At 43.6% G+C, this 17,713-nt stretch overlaps 1 protein-coding gene across 1 annotated transcript in view; it reads left to right on the top strand.

Annotated features, from left to right (window-relative positions):
• lrsam1 (leucine rich repeat and sterile alpha motif containing 1) overlaps positions 1 to 17,713 on the top strand; it is a 112,478-nt gene that overhangs the window by 40,003 nt on the left and 54,762 nt on the right. The window contains exons 10-12 of the mRNA XM_056290978.1: positions 112 to 221; positions 12,448 to 12,477; positions 14,650 to 14,772. Of these exons, the coding sequence (XP_056146953.1) occupies positions 112 to 221; positions 12,448 to 12,477; positions 14,650 to 14,772 (263 nt within the window). The remainder of the gene's footprint in view (positions 1 to 111; positions 222 to 12,447; positions 12,478 to 14,649; positions 14,773 to 17,713) is intronic.

Consider the following 17,713-nt stretch of genomic DNA (forward strand, 5'->3'; position numbering starts at 1 on the left):
TCAGCCTTACGCATGATAATATTTTAATATAATATACACACAGATCCCAGCGTAGTAATCCTTATATAAGATGCAGGATTTCTGACGCATTTCTTTTATATGAGTTGTCAGAGCTGGGAGAGGACTACTGCCCTCCATCCCAATATTTACTGCCAGTGTTGGAGAGTGACTGTGGGACGTTGAACTCTGACTGTCTGGATGGCGAAGAGCAGGCCTGGCAGGTAGGTGCTTCATTCACCACATCTGGTTCCACTCCATACAACTGTCAGAATGCTGCTTGCATGTTTTGTGGTTCTGTTTAGCCCACAGGTATTACATGCCACCAACACTGCAGTTGTCTTTCCCTTCTAAAACAGTGGTGGTCTATGAGGCTGTTATGTTGACAGTATAATGTGCACGTGTGTACTGAGGCTTGTGAATGTGCATTTATATGGAGCTTTAAGAACATGTGTCTCAATCTGTAAATGTGTGGTGGACACATATTTGCAAATAGATATTCAGACTGGTGAACATGCATTGCACCTGTACATGTGGATGGAAACTTGTAAACATGCAGACAGGTGACAAATTAAAAGAAAAACCAACATAAAGTATCTTAGTAAGGTGTTAGGCCACCATCAGCCACCAGAACAGCTTCAATATGCCTTGGCATAGATTTTACAGGTCTCTGAACTCTACTGGAGGGATGGACACCATTCTTCCAAAAGATATTCCCTCATTTGGTGTTTTGATGATGGTGGCAGAGAGCGCTGTCTAACGTGACGGTCCAAAATCTCCCATAGGTGTTGAACTTGTTTGAGATCTGGTGACTGTGAAGGCCATAGCATATGAGCTACATAATTTTCATACTCGCCAAACCATTCAGTGCCTCTCGTCTCCTGTGGATGGGGCATTGTCATCCTGGAAGAGACCACTCCCATCAGGGTAGAAATGTCTCATCATGGGATAAAGGTGGTCACTTAGAATAATTTTGTATTGATTTACTGTGACCCTTCATTCTAAGGGGCCAAGTGGACCCAAACCATGCCAGGAAAATTCCTCCCACAGTATAATAGAGCCCCTGGACCCCCTCTCTTTAGGGGTCAAGCATTCAATTCAATTCAGTTCAATTCAATTCAGTTTATTGTCAATAAAAACAATGTGCAGGTACATGTTAAAAACGAAATGAGGGCTGTGGCTTCACCAAACAGTGCAAGACAGACACAGACAAACACAGCAAATACAGTATAAGATATACACACACGAAGACCAAAAGCTAAAACAAGTTAAAACAAGAGCTACTACTACTACTTTCGGCTGCTCCCGTTAGGGGTCGCCACAGCGGATCATCCGTTAAAACAAGAGCAAGAGTGCAAAATATTTAGAAATATCTACAGACATTCAGTGGGTGGCCAGGTTCAGGTGGGCAACAGCTTGTGGAAAGAAGCTGTTTTTGACCCTGGTAGTGCGGGCTCTGAGGCTCCTGTAGCTCCTCCCAGAGCACAGGGGGGAGAACAGTCCATGGTTGGGGTGGGTGGGCTCTCTGCTGATGCTCAGACTCCTTCGAAGGCAGCATTTGTGATAAATGTCTTTAATGGCTGGGAGCTGGGTACCGGTGATATGCTGGGCCGCCTTGACGACCCGCTGCAGAGCTTTCTGGTCTACTGAGGTGCAGTTGCCGTACCACGCTGAGATGCAGCTAGTCAGGATGCTCTATGGTGCAGTGGTAGAAGTTGGTGAGAATTTTGAGGGATAGACAGGCGCTCCTCAGCCTCCTCAGGAAATGCAGACGTTGTTGGGCCTTTTTCACAAGGGCCTGGGTGTTTAATGTCCAGGAAAGTTCCTTGCTGATGTGGACTCCCAGGAATTTAAAGCTTGAAACACGCTCAACTTCCACCCCATTGATGTGTATGGGGGAGTGGCTGCAGCTTCTGGATCTGCTGAAGTCCACAATCAGCTCCTTCGTCTTCTGCACATTGAGGACAAGATTGTTGGTAGTACACCATGATGTGAACCTCGTCCCTGTAGGCCGTCTCGTCATTGTTGGTGATAGGGCCAATGACTGTGGTGTCATCTGCAAACTTAACTATAACATTTGAAGGGTGAGTTGGTAGGCAGTCGTGGGTAAAGAGGGAGAAAAGGAGGGGGCTCAGAACACAGTCTTGAGGGGCACCTGTGCTGAGGGTCAGGGTGGAGGAGGTGTGGACACTAACCTAACAAACTGAGGTGTGTTGGTCAGGAAGTCCAGGGTCCAGTTATAGAGGGAGGGGTTGAGGCCAAGGGAGAGGAGTTTGGTGGTTAGTTTGGCAGGGATGATAGTGTTGAAGGCAGAGCTATAATCTATAAACAGCATCCGGATGTATGTGTTAAGTTCAAGGTGGGTCAGAGCAAAGTGCAGGACAGTGGCAATGGCATCCTCAGTAGACCTTTTGGGACGGTAGGCGAACTGATGTGGGTCGAATGTGGGGGGGGGGTATAATGGTTTTTGATGTGAGCCAGAACCAGTCTCTCAAAGCACTTCATGGTGATGGGGGTGAGTGCTATGGGTCGGTAGTCATTCAGACATGTGGATGTTGGTTTCTTGGGGACAGGAATGATGGAGGTGGTCTTAAAGCATGTCGGGACTATGGATTGGGAGAGTGAGAGGTTAAATATAAACTTAGCACAAAAATTAAGGAAATTTGCGTTTAGTAGATTATTTCTTTGTTGTAACAATGCTTCTTGGCAATAAATCTTATATCAGGTACCTGATTGTCAGCACCTGGGGTACCAGAAGCTCAAAACAAGAGTCAATAGCAACAGCAAAATAAGCTGTTTGGCATTGGCAGAGAAGATTTGGCACATTTTTCATAGTCACAACCCACATACTCAGCGCTGCTGCTCATCCCACAAATGCATGTTCCTTACAAATGTGGCACCATTTAAAAGGGAAATAAGCAGACTTTCCAACGGTATAAGATTTATTGCCAAGAAGCATTGTTATAACAAAGAAATAATCCACCAAACACACATTTCCTTACTTTTGTGCTAAGTATAGTTGGGAAGACCTCAGCCAGCTGGTCGGCACATTCCCGGAGGACCCGACCCGGTATGCCGTCCGGTCCAGCAGCCTTCCGTGTGTTCACTCTGCATAGTGATTCTCTGACCTCTGCGATCGATAGAGTGAGCACCTGGTTTTCTGGGTGGCTGGGGATTTTTGTGGCCGGGTCAGTATTGTCCTTGTCGAAGTGGGCATAGAAATGATTTAGCTTGTCTGGCAGGGAGGCATCATGGACAGTGGGACCGCTATTGGAGCTTTTGTAGTCTGTGATAGACTGAATGCCTTGCCACATTCACCGGGGATCGGAGTTATTGTGAAAGTGGTCCTCTATTCGTAGGGAATATTTATGTTTGGCTGTTCTGATGCCCTTTTTGAGGTTGGATCTGGCTGTGCTGTAGGCCCCACAGTTACCTGACTTGAACGCTGCATCCCGGACTTTCAGCAGCTGCCGGGCCTCACTGGTCATCCAGGGTTTCTGGTTTGGAAAGGCGCAGATTGATTTTTTTTGTTGTGAAACTCTCAGTGCAAAAGTTAATGTAGGCTAGTATGGCAGATGTCTGTTCATTAATGTCTATTTGGGAGCCATGAGTAGCTGAATGTGCAGAAATACTTCAGTCTGTGTTGGCAAAACAGTCTTGGAGTTCAGAGACTGCTCCTTCTGGCCAGACAGTGATTGTCTTTACCGCTGGCTTGACCTGTTTTATTAGGGGGTTGTAGGCTGGGACCAGAAACAGGCAGAGGTGGTCAGAATGCCCCAGGTGGGGACAGGGAGTAGCTTTGTATGAGTCCTTAATGTTTGTATAGCGATTGTCCAGGGTGTTTTGTCCTCTAGTGGGGCAGGAGACATGCTGATGGAATTTGGGCAATACAGCCCTGAGGTTAGCCTGATTAAAGTCACCACCTATGATAAAGGCATTTTCCGGATGTTTGGTCTGTTGTCTGCTGATGACACATTGTAGCTGTTTAAGTGCTACCTTAGCATTAGCATGTGGGGGGGGGGGTGTATACAGCGGAAATGGTAATGGCCGTTAGCTCCCTGGGCAGGTAAAAAGGCCTGCACTGAATCATAAGGAGCTCCAGATCAGCAGAGAAATGCCTTTTGACGATCTTTATATTGTTGCACCAAGAGTTATTGACATAAATACTCAAACCTCCTTCGCGGATCTTGCCAGAGTCCGCTGTCCTGTCGGCACGGAAGGCTGTGCGGCCCGCTAGCTCGACTGCCGAGTCGCTATGTTGCTGTTGAGCCAAGTCTCCGTAAACATCAGCAGACAGCAGTTCCGCAGCCTTTTCTGAGAGGACAGCCTGAGTCTTATCTCATCCATTTTGTTAGCTAACGACCGGACATTAGCCATGAAGATGCTGGGGAGGGAAACTTTGAAGGGAGCGCTACTTAGCTTAGCATGTATCCCGCCTCGCTTCCCCCTCTTCTGTTCACGTTGTCGACGGGGGGCAGCGTTTCCACTGCGAGACCGGTGAGCGGATAATATGGATGGGGAAATTGTCCGTGATGGTGGAGGGAAGTGAGTAATCCGTTCTGAGGTTTAAAAGTTCCTGATGGCTGTAGAAGAGCGCATGACCTACACTTCTAAATAAACTTAAAACTAACATATAAATAACAAAGAAAACAACACTGAGCAGGGAGCCGCAGTAGCCGCTGCGTCCAGCGCGCCACCATCTCAGGTTTTTCCTTTAATTTGTCTGTTTATCTTAATCTGTGTACTCAAATTCATGTACGTGTTTGTTGTTTGTCCGTCGCAGTGACGAGGACCATCTAGTCATCCTGTAGGGGCCGAATTCTGTGGGTGCGAAGATGGCTGGTTAGTCCAATCTGCACCCTGAATGTTCTTTGGCAGTGTGGGCATGGGATAGTGGGAGTAGCTGGAGGGTTGCTGACACGGTCTTTCCTGGCCTGCCTGCGGCTCTCTGCTGCAGCAATCCTGGCAGCCTCATATGTGTTTGCACCATTTCGGACAGCTGCACGCCACTCCCCTCTGTTCAAAGCTTTCTGTTCCCATGTATCGTAGTTGATGGTGACGGCCTTTACCGAAACCTTCAAGGTATCTTTGAAACGCTTGTTTTGAACACCATGGGTGCGCTTGCCTTCCTTGAGTTCACCATATAACAGTTTCTTTGGGAGCCGGTGGTCTGGCATGCGAACTACGTGGCCCACCCAACGAAGCTGTGATTGCATGAGGATGGTGTGTATACTCGGCTGTCTTGAGCGAGTGAGGACCTCTGTGTCAGGGATCTTGTCATACCACTTTATGCCAGGAAGTTTTCTGAGGCATATGGTGTGAAAGTGGTTTACTGTTTTTGCATGGTGTTTGTAAACTGTCCATGTGTCGCAGCTGTAAAGCAGTGTGGTGAGAACTATGGCCCTATACACTTTAATTTTTGTCTCCTGGGTGATGCCTCTCCTGTTCCACACATTCTTGTGGAGTCTGCCAAAAGCTGCACTTGCTTTAGCAAGTCATGCGATCATCTCTTCATCAGTGGTGACATATCTGGAGAGAGAGCTGCCCAGGTAAGTGAATTTGTCAGCCGCATTTAATCGATGCCCATTTATGGTGATGTTGGGTACATTGTATGGCTTGCCTGGAGCTGGCTGAAGACGTACTTCAGTCTTTTTTATGTTGATGGTGAGGCCGAAGTTGTTGCAAGCCTCTGAGAACTTATTGATACTTTGTTGCATGTTGGCTTCGGTTGCATCGTTTAGGGCACAGTCATCGGCAAACAGAAGATCATTGATGGTTGCTTTTTTAACGAAGGTTTTTGCTTTAAGCCACTGAAGGTTGAAGAGAGAGCCATCAAAATGGTAATTGACAGCAATGCCAGCGTCCCCCTCTCTGAAGGCATCTGACAGCATGGCTGAGAGCATAAGGCTGAACAGGGTTGGGGCAAGGACACAGCCTTGCTTTACTCCTTTAGAGACAGGGAACGGCTCAGATGCAACGCCGTTGTCTTGGACTCTGGCTAGCATGCCATCGTGTACACTTCTTCCTTTTTTGCTTCATATTTAATGGCTTTTGATGATGTAATGGGGACAACTGGGTAAACGACTGTACACTTTTTTTGCTTCATATTTAATGGCTTTTGATAACGTAATGAGGACACTGGGTAAACGTTTGTACACTTTTTTTTTCTTTCTTTTTTTTTTGCTTCATATTTAATGGCTTTAAGCCACATGTCTGAATGGGATTTAGGCTAAATGCCGTTGGCATGACCTGCACTCTTGGCTGTGATATGATTACTATTCGGTACTCCATGATGCCTGATGGTGACACTGACATTCATTAGCTAATTGTTGACTTGTAAGTCACTTTGGATAAAACCATTTACTAAATTACTAACTTTTAACATTTATGTAAGTGTTGAGGCTGCCTACTATCTTGGCCACAGCCAAGCTCTCAACAAGGCTCTATTATGATTTTCTGGCAGATAACACTGGTGTTTATAGGCTCTACAGCTGTTTATGATAAAACACATAACACCAGAGACATAACTAGCTAGTTCCTGAGCCTCTTTAAATGGGGAAGAGAAACTATTGGTTTCTGCTCTTTTCCGATTCCTTCTCTGTTGTCATTTGGGTGCAGGCATGATTCAACCTGTCCCAAGCCAATGATGCTGAGTTGAGACAGCTGTGCTCGCTCCCACTCCAAAGACAAGGCCAGCTGCACCCTCCTCTTCTTCCTTTGTGGTGGTTCTAGGCATGCCAGCTTCGATGGCTCTAGTGGTTAGCAAAAAAAACCAAAAACCAAAAAACATTTGGGTCTGACAGAATAACCATGCCTGGGTAGACAAGCCTCTCACCTCCTAGGTAGAACAATAGCTCCCAGCCCTCTGTCTGACAGATTTGTCTGGAGACAAAAGGGACGACAAAAGTTTGAAGTGTACAGACCTAGGCACTAGCTACATGGGACTTCACGAAGCACTATGCTCATCTTCACCTCCATCTGGAGCATTACCTTCAGTTCTGCCTCCACCTCTGTATGTCTGTCTTCAGGGAGGCAATATGGCTTTTTATGTACAGCTAATGCTTGATTTCAGTTCGGGAAGTTTGGATGAACACAAACAATTGACTAAATTAACTGAACCTACCTTAACACCAGTGTGATACACCTCCATCTCAACCAGTCTTTTGAAAAGACTCTACTCGGGTTCTCCAGATCAGAGAGACAGGCAATGGTTTTTACAGGGTCAACAGCAATTTATTTAAAAACATACAACATTATATCACCCTCACACACTCTGCTACCATGGTATATATATATTTTTTTAATTTATTTCTGATTTTTCCCTTTTTTCTCCCAATTTAGTGGCCAATCGATCCCTATTTTAATTCAAACACCCACCCTCGCACTGTATGCGTTCGCCAACTGCATCTCTCCGGCCGGCAGTCTCGAAGGAGACCGCCTCGCCACTTTCGTGACAAGGCGACTCCAAGCCGAACCACTGTTTTTCCGACACACACAGAGACGCATTCACGTGACGAACACAAGCCGACTCCGCCCCCCTCCCGAAGACAGCGTTGCCAATGATCGCTGCTTCGTCGAGTCCGGCCATAGTCGGATCTGACGAGACCGGGGCGCGAACCCCAGTCCCCAGTGGGCAACTGCATCGACACAGAGCCGATGCTTAGACCGCTACACCACCGCGGACCACCATGGTATATTTTAATACCAACAACATTAACATTAATATTTACAGTTATACTATTTATTGTGGTTGTGTCTCAAACTGCTCCCTAGTCCAACAGGTAGTGAATAGCTATACACTTTAGCCTACTGATTCAGTGAACACTGAGACATCGTGATACCTCACTGATATGTGACATGATTCCAAAACAGCGCACTGTATAACAACAACATCAATTTTAACAGTTTTACATTAAATCGCTGTAATGTTAAGGTTGTTGTCAACTCACTCAATAATAATGATAATGATAATAATGATAACTTCATGCCGTAATACAACATAATAACCAGGTCCATTCCTTGGGCCTAGGGTTAGAATGAGGTAGAAGTCCATTTGATGGATAGTGCCTTTCTTAGGATATGAGATATTCCAAGTAGTGCAATCTTCTGTAGTTCTTGTATTCTGATGTTACCCGGGTATAATAATAATAATGGTCTAGGGAAGAGTATATAGATGTCATGGAAGCATTCTACACTGCTTCACTAAACCCAACAGTAACGTTAATGTCCAAAGCTGCCTACAACATCTGGCGAGAACAGCACCCCACAGACAGATTGAACCTGGATGCCAACAAACTCTCCAATGTCAGGCGCGACATCTTTAAAAAACCAAGGCTAACCGACCTGGAACTCGAAAACATACGAAAAAAGATCATGGAGAGCATTCCCAACACGAACATCGAGGAGCTAAACATCAACAAACCAGATGAGAAAGCAGCAACTGGTGAAGGGGAAGAAGAACAAGCAGAAACCACCATCACAGACCCCCCAGAAGTACAACACCAAGTAGAGGCAGTCCAGGAAGAATACAATGAGAAAGAAGCAGAGATGACAGTAAACATCAGGCAGAGATGGGAAACCCTGAAAGAAATTCCTATCGAAGAATGACTAATAATCCCAAAGATCAAGAAAGACCACTGCTCCAAAGAAGTCATCAGATTCGCCAACAAAGCCATCCAAAACATCAAGGGTGAGATGGCAAGACCGTTGAACCTAACAGAAATCAACCGAAGCCATCAGACTCACCAACAAAGCCATCCAAAACATCAAGGGCGAGATGGCAAGACCATTGAACCTAACAGAAACCAACCAGCTCATTTATGCGGCTGCTTCAGCCATAGCAGACACAGTAGGAAAAAGACCAAGACAACAACAGAAACGGAAGAGAAAACAACCAGTTTGGAAGGAGAAAATTGAGAAGGAGATTAAGAAACTGCGGAGACAACTATCACTCCTGAGTGAAGTCGAGAAAAACTCCAACATTAAAGAGAGAAAAAGGAAACAACTGGAACAAAAGCTCAACATCAAACAGAAGAATGATATACCAATAGTCAAAGAGATGCTGAAACAACAAATTCAAGCAAAGGCACAGAGACTCAGGAGATTCGACAAGAGGAGCAAGTTCTTTTGGTAAAACAAAATCAAAAAATTCTATCGTGAGCTGGGCAAGAAGAAGATAGACGTCAACGAACCACCTACAATCAAAGAAGTCAAGGAGTTCTCGAGTGAGATCTGGGAGAACAAAAAAAGACACAATGAGGGAGCTACATGGATCCAGCAACAACAGGATCAATACAAATATATACAACACCAAGAATGGTCAGACATCAACACCATTGAGACCACTGCTGCCATCAACAAGACCAACAACTGGAAGGCACCAGGGATAGACAGAATTGCCAACTTCTGGATCAAGAACCTGCACAGCATCCACGAAGACCTCGCTTTGGCCTACAATGATATCATCAAGAATCCAAAGAAATGTCCCAAATGGCTCACATGGGGGACCATGTACCTGCTCCCGAAGACAGAGGAGACACAGAACCCAAAGAATTACAGACCCATCACCTGCCTACCAACAATGTACAAGATCATCACCTCCATCATCACAGAGAGGACCTATAGCTTCCTCGACAAGAACAACTTGTTACCAGCAGAACAGAAGGGATGTAAGAAAGGTAGCTATGGTTGCAAGGACCAGCTACTCATCAATAAAGCCATATTGCAAGAGGTCAAATCGAAGAACAAGAACTTGTCAACAGCATGGATTGACTACAAGAAGGCATTTGACAGCATGCCACACTACTGGATACAGAAGAGCCTCAAGATCTACAGAGTCTGCCCAACAACTGTCAAATTCATCACGGAGAGCATGAAGACCTGGAAGACCACCCTGAATCTCCATCATGCAGAGGGGTCGTTAACATCGAGACCGATCAACATCTGAAGCAGAATCTTCCAAGGGAATTCACTATCACCACTGCTCTTTTGCCTTGCACTAGAACCACTCAGCAATCTACTGGACAGTAGCAGCTATGGGTACAAATCACAGAATGGCAAACTGACCCACCTGTTCTACATTGACGACCTCAAGACGTTTACCAAGGACGACAATCAGCAGTAGGGTCTACTCACCATCGTCAAGTCCTTCAGCAACGACATCAAGATGGAATTAGGAATAGACAAGTGTGCCAAAGCCACTTTCAAGAAAGGAAGACTTACCAAGACTGCAGACTTAGACCTTGACGCTGACACCATAATCAAAGAGCTAGACCAAGATAGCACATACAAGTACCTAGGAATGAACGAAGGAGACGGCATACAACACCCAACCATGAAGGAGAAGATCCGGAAAGCGTACCATAGGAGAGTGCATATGGTACTGAAGAGCGAACTCAACGTGGCTAACAGAATTGAAGCTATCAACACCCTAGTGATACCTGTAGTGACATATAGCTTTAACATCATCAATTGGAAACTGAACGACATCAAGACACTAGACACCAAAACAAAAAAGATGCTGACCTTGGAGAAGATGCACCACCCGAAACCAGATGTCGATAGGCTGTACCCACCAAGAGCTTCAGGAGGACGAGGCCTAGTCCAACTCGAACTGACCTTCAAGACTACCACTATCGGGCTGGATGCATACCTGACAAAAACAGATGACCCACTCCCCCGAAATAGTTAAACATCAGATCTACTCCATCAATAAAGAAGCTGCACAATTCAAGAAATGTCCCAGAAACCCCACTAACAGAAATTGAGGCAACTACCATCTTCGCCAAACGAGTGAAGCAGAAGGCAAAACACCATGGCCCGCAGCAACTGAAAAAAACCTGGGAGGACAAAGCAATGCACGGGAAGTACCCAAAAAGAATGAAAGATGCAGACGTGGACCGAGAAAAGACACACCAGTGGCTGAGGAGCACTGGCCTGAAAGCAGAGATGGAGGGCCTGATAATCACTGCAGACCAGAGCCTGGCAACCAGATCCTATCACCGTCTCTTCATCAAAGATGCAAAAGACCCAAAATGCAGAATCTGTGGAATGTATGAAGAACCCATCGACCACATTGTCTCAGGCTGCCTGGAACTTGCAAAGACCGAGTACATATACAGGCACAACAAGGCAGCAGCATACCTGCACTGGAAGATCTGCAATAGTTACAAGATCAAGACGACTGAGAAGTGGTACGAACATCAGCCAAAAACGGTCACTGAGAACAATGATGTCACCATCCGCTGGGACATGCCAATCCACATTGACAGAGAGAGAAATGCCAACAAGCCCGACATCGCTATCAAGGACAAGAAGGAAAAGAGGTGCGTGCTCATCGACATGGCAACACCTTCCGAAAAAACACCTCACTGAAAGTCACAGAGAAGCTGACCAAGTACAAAGACCTGGAGATTGAAATCAACAGGATGTGGGGAATGAAGACTGAAACAACAGCTTTGGTGATCGGAGCTCTAGGACTCATGAAGAAGGGAATGGAAAAGTTCACCAACCATATCCCAGGCAATATCAACATCCATGCAGTCCAGAAGCTCACCCTACTCGGAGCAGCCCACATATATTACCGCGAGTACTGTCAGTCAAGTGACATCTGCCCTATAGTACCTAAGGTCCATAGCTTGGACCCGGCTCTACGGGACGTAAAACAGGAAACACGAAAGTAATAATAATGATAATGATGATGATGATGATGATGATGATAATGAATATTATAATAATAAAAGTAATAACGATAATGATAATAATCACAATAATAATAATGATGATGATAATAATAATAATACATTTTATTTGTGGGCACCTTTCAGAGCAGTCAAGGGCACCTTACAGAACCCAGTGTTTGCTACCAATAGCTATAGCTACTTACATTCTACACAAGCTATGCTAAATAAAGCCCAGGTTTTGTGAAAAAGCCTGGAGTTAGCTAGTTATGTAAAAAGTCTTAAAAAATGAACGAACGAGCTGTACAAACTGTTGATGACGCTTGTATGGGTTTCACAATGCATTTTGGGAATTTTCCAGGAAGCTTACTTTCTGATTTACTAAAACAATTTTGACATTGAGACACCCAACACAATGCCATAGTTCAACGTTTATATAGTCTAATCATTGTGAGCTATCACATTTGTTTTTCAGGATAAGACAAGTTTTGAATATGTCTTTTTTAGGATGGTTATTAGTTATTAGTCTTGAACATTAGACCCATATTAAGGACAAACAAAAAAAATCGCAACTTCTTTTCGACTTGTTGATGAGTTATACTTTCACTTGATCCCTATTTCTATCACCTGTGTTTTGCTTTTCTTTTTCCTTTATCTTTCAGTCTTTCTCTATTTTACTTTTTAAATATGAAATTAATTAGGTGATATTATGAAGCTTTAAACTCGTTAAGTTGAATGACTCACTCATGCTCTCCTCAATTCTCTGTTGCAGAACAAATTTAGTGACTATGAGAAGAGAAAGGTACGTGAAGGAGACGTACACCGTCTAAACATCATCAGCACTGGCCATGTTGTTTTGATAAGATACTCTGCAAGGAACATTATCAATCATTATGTCACAGTTTTTATTATGTGTCCTGTAATTTCTTTCTCACACTCACACAAATAGACATAGCCACATATATGTCAACACATAAACAAGACACATCATCTGTCTCTGTCCATCAGGAACATAAGTAAGACATTATCTCTCTCTCTCTCTCTCCATCAGGAGCATAAACAAGACACTATCTGTCTCTGTCCATTGGAACATAAACAAGACATTATCTGTCTCTGTCCATCAGGAACATGAACAAGACATTATCTGTCTCTATCCATCAGGAACATAAACAAGACATTATCTGTCTCTCTCCATCAGGAACATAAACAAGACATTATCTGTCTCTGTCCATCAGGAACACAAACAAGACATTATCAGTCTCTCTCCGTCAGGAACATAAACAAGACATGATCTGTCTCTCTCCATCAGGAACATAAACAAGACATCTGTCTCTGTTCATTGGAACATAAACAAGACATTCTTTGTCTCTCTCCATCAGGAACACAAACAAGACATTATCTGTCTCTGTCCATCAGGAACATAAACAAGACATTATCTGTCTCTGTCCATCAGGAACATAAACAAGACATTATCTTGTCTCTCTATCAGGAACATAAACAAGACATTATCTGTCTCTGTCCATCAGGAACATAAACAAGACATTATCTGTCTCTGTCCATCAGGAACATAAACAAGACATTATCTGTCTCTCTATCAGGAACATAAACAAGACATTATCTGTCTCTCTATCAGGAACATAAACAAGACATTATCTGTCTCTCTATCAGGAACATAAACAAGACATTATCCGTCTCTCTCCATCAGGAACATAAACAAGACATTATCTGTCTCTGTCCATCAGGAACATAAACAAGACATTATCTGTTTCTGTCCATCAGGAACATAAACAAGACATTATCTGTCTCTGTCCATCAGGAACATAAACAAGACATTATCTGTCTCTCTATCAGGAACATAAACAAGACATTATCTGTCTCTCCATCAGGAACATAAACAAGACATTATCTGTCTCTCTATCAGGAACATAAACAAGACATTATCTGTCTCTCTATCAGGAACATAAACAAGACATTATCTGTCTATCAGGAACATAAACAAGACATTATCTGTCTCTCTCCATCAGGAACATAAACAAGACATTATCTGTCTCTGTCCATCAGTAACATAAACAAGACATTATCTGTTTCTGTCCATCAGGAACATAAACAAGACATTATCTGTCTCTGTCCATCAGGAACATAAACAAGACATTATCTGTCTCTGTCCATCAGGAACATAAACAAGACATTATATGTCTCTCTATCAGGAACATAAACAAGACATTATCCGTCTCTGTCCATCAGGAACATAAACAAGACATTATCTGTCTCTCTATCAGGAACATAAACAAGACATTATCTGTCTCTGTCCATCAGGAACATAAACAAGACATTATCTGTCTCTCTCCATCAGGAACATAAACAAGACATTATCTGTCTCTGTCCATCAGGAACATAAACAAGACATTATCTGTTTCTGTCCATCAGGAACATAAACAAGACATTATCTGTCTCTGTCCATCAGGAACATAAACAAGACATTATATGTCTCTATCAGGAACATAAACAAGACATTATCCGTCTCTGTCCATCAGGAACATAAACAAGACATTATCTGTCTCTCTATCAGGAACATAAACAAGACATTATCTGTCTCTGTCCATCAGGAACATAAACAAGACATTATCTGTCTCTGTCCATCAGGAACATAAACAAGACATTATCTGTGTCTCTATCAGGAACATAAACAAGACATTATCTGTCTCTCTCCATCAGGAACATAAACAAGACATTATCTGTCTCTCTCCATCAGGAACATAAACAAGACATTATCTGTCTCTGTCCATAAGGAACATAAACAAGACATTATCTGTCTCTCTCCATCAGGAACATAAACAATACATTATCTGTCTCTCTCTATCAGGAACATAAACAAGACATTATCTGTCTCTCTCCATCAGGAACATAAACAAGACGTTATCTGTCTCTCTCCATCAGGAACATAAACAAGACGTTATCTGTCTCTCTCCATCAGGAACAAAGGCAACAAGAGAAGCTGGCCTTTGAGCGGTTGCTTGAAGAAAAGCAAAAGGATCATGCTCAACTTCTCCTCATGAACACCTCTCGCAAGGAGAACATGCTCCACTCAGTCAGACAGGTACATTATTCCATGTGTCTACCAAATCTGAAATAATTATCCTTTGTTTTGATACAAAGCAAAGTTTTAGTTAATTGAAGTACAAAATGTTTCAAAATCAAACCCAATATGAAAAATGCAATAAAATACATGACAACAAACAATACATTCTCTGAGCAGTTCTCAAATGTTATGTACCCCCTGAGACACCACACATCATCATCAACATGGTGTTGGGGATATACCCCCTGAGACACCACACATCGTCATCAACATGGTGTCAGGGATGTACCCCCGAGACACCACACATCGTCTTCAACATGGTGTTGGGGATATACCCCCGAGACACCACACATCGTCTTCAATATGGTGTTGGGGATATACCCCCAAGACACCACACATCGTCATCAACATGGTGTTGGGGATATACCCTCTGAGACACCACACATTGTCATCAACATGGTGTCGGGGATGCACCCCCTGAGACACCACACATTGTCATCAACATGGTGTCGGGGATGCACCCCCTGAGACACCACACATTGTCATCAACATGGTGTCGGGGATGTACCCCCTGAGACACCACACATCATCATCAACATGGTGTCAGGAATGGCAGCCTCGGTACAGCGCTCTCTAGTATTTTTTTGTTTTTGTTTATTCTCTGTGTGTCTGGTTATTCAAACCTGATTAATTTCAATAGAGAAGAACTGCTTAACAGTCAACTCCACTATGTCTTGATGCATGCTCAATAATCCAGGTAAGAAAATCACTGAAAGTTGAAACAGATTACCTGGACACAATGTTTATTGAGAGAAACGTTTCATCACTCATCTAAGTGACCTCTTCAGTCTGAACTGACTGCAGGTATCCCACCCTTTTAAACAATACAGTGGCATAATGACCAAAACCAAAACCAACAATCAGTTTCATATGCAAATATGGGCCACACATCAAGGTGAAGATGCAAAATTAGTTTCAGAAGAGAGACAAGCTGTGTGGTTGGCTCGAATTAGCAGATCAGATTTGACCACAGAGAAGCAAACCAACACCAGAGTTTGTTCAGATCACTTCGTCTCCGGGAAACCAGTTGCTGTTTTCGACAAGGTGAACATAGACTAGGCACCTACTTTCAACAAATTCAGGCCTTCTGCAGATTCATCACTGAAAAGAATCGTTAGAGGTCAAAAACTGAAGCAACAGGCAAACCAAGATGAAGGCAATCAGACCCCTGTCAAGTTACCGAACAGTAAGGACGGCTACATCGAAACCGCATTGGTAACAAAGGATGTATCCTGTCAAACTGATATGATGTGTGTAGAGCTTTATGACTTGGAAGAAATGTATGAAAATACGGTAGCAAAGCTTGATAAGTTATCCTTTACTGAAGAATCATTGAAGGAAGATGACAAAAAAGTTGCAGTATACAAAGGGCTTCCAAATTTTCTCACCTTGTCTTCAGTATTTAGCCTTGTTGAGCTATATATACCTTCAACACAGAGTTCTTTATTGGCAACATTTCAGCAGTTCATGGTCCTTTTACTGCGGCTGAGGCTTAGTCTGTCTGTTGAAGACATAGCATATAGATTCGATTTATCCAGGTCTATGATATCAAGAATATTCCTACGGATGCTAGACATTGCCTTTGTTAGGTTTTCATCTTTTATTAGATGGCCAGAAAGAGAAGAAATATGGAAAACAACACCACTTATATTTCGATAGTATTTTTGGGACCAAAGTGACAGTAGTGATAGACTGCTTTGAAGTTTTTGTGGAGAAACCTTGAGTTTACTTGCAAGGGCACAAACATTTTCCACATATAAGCATTACAGTACCGTAAAATTTTTGATTGGAATTTCTAATTAACTCAGGGCAGATAAATTGGGTCCAAACCCCAAATGAAGACACACCAGAGCCAGGGAGAGAGCGTCTTAGCTCAGTAATGTACCGAGAGCACTGTGAGAGAACAGTTTGGGTTCTGAGTGGAACAAATGTAATGAGGGATGAAGTGATAGAGATCAGTCAAATGAAGTTGAATCGGTTCATCTGGACACATTTATTGAGAGAGAAATGTTTCATCACTCATCTAAGTGACCTCTTCAGTCTCAACTGACTACAGGTATCCTCACCCTTATAAGCAATACAGTGGTATAATGACTGAAAACAATCGGTTTCGTATGCAAATTGCCATGAGCATTAACTAGATTTTTAATGACAATGTGTACTATTCACAGAGGATTTGGGAATGATACTTATTTGTTCAACGGGGGAAGCTACACCTAGTCTGTATAGGTTACCTAAGATACATAAACAGGATGTGCCATTACAAGCTATTGTTTGTATGATTAACACAGTGACCTATAACATCTTGAAGTTTCTTGCATCTATTCTTAACTCGCTGTTAGGCAGTAATGAACATCACATTCAGAACACTATGGATTTTGACATCACAGAGGCCATCTGCAAAGCCGTGGTCAACAACAAGCAAGCCTGTGGACAGAGTAGCATTGCCTTTGTCAGGGCTGGTGAGCAGCCTCAGTCACAGCCCAGATCAGCAGCTGCTTTCCTCACCACTTCGTCAGACTGAGAGCTGCAAGTCGACTTGTGGGGGCAGCTTAGGTTCCTGGACCACATTATGACAACTTCGTTGAGACCAGACGTAGTGCTGTCAGCAGCCTCTTCAAAGTAGGTGCTTCTTATAGAGCTGACAGTTCCTGGGAGGACCAGATGGAAGAGGCAAATGAGCGGAAGCAGTCCAAGTACCAAGAGCTGGGGGATTAGTGCCGGAAGAGAGGCTGGAAGGCGCATTGTGAGCCCATTGAAGTGGGGTGTAGGAGCTTTGCTGGCCACTCACTGTGCAAGGTCTACACTGTACTTGGCATCAGTGGGGCTGCAAAAAGGAAAGCCATCAAGTCTACCATGGAGGCTGCAGAGAGGGCCTCTAGATGGCTTTGGATCAGAA

This window comes from Lampris incognitus, chromosome 12 (genome assembly GCF_029633865.1).
Source record: "Lampris incognitus isolate fLamInc1 chromosome 12, fLamInc1.hap2, whole genome shotgun sequence".
Classification (NCBI taxonomy): Eukaryota; Metazoa; Chordata; class Actinopteri; order Lampriformes; family Lampridae; genus Lampris; species Lampris incognitus.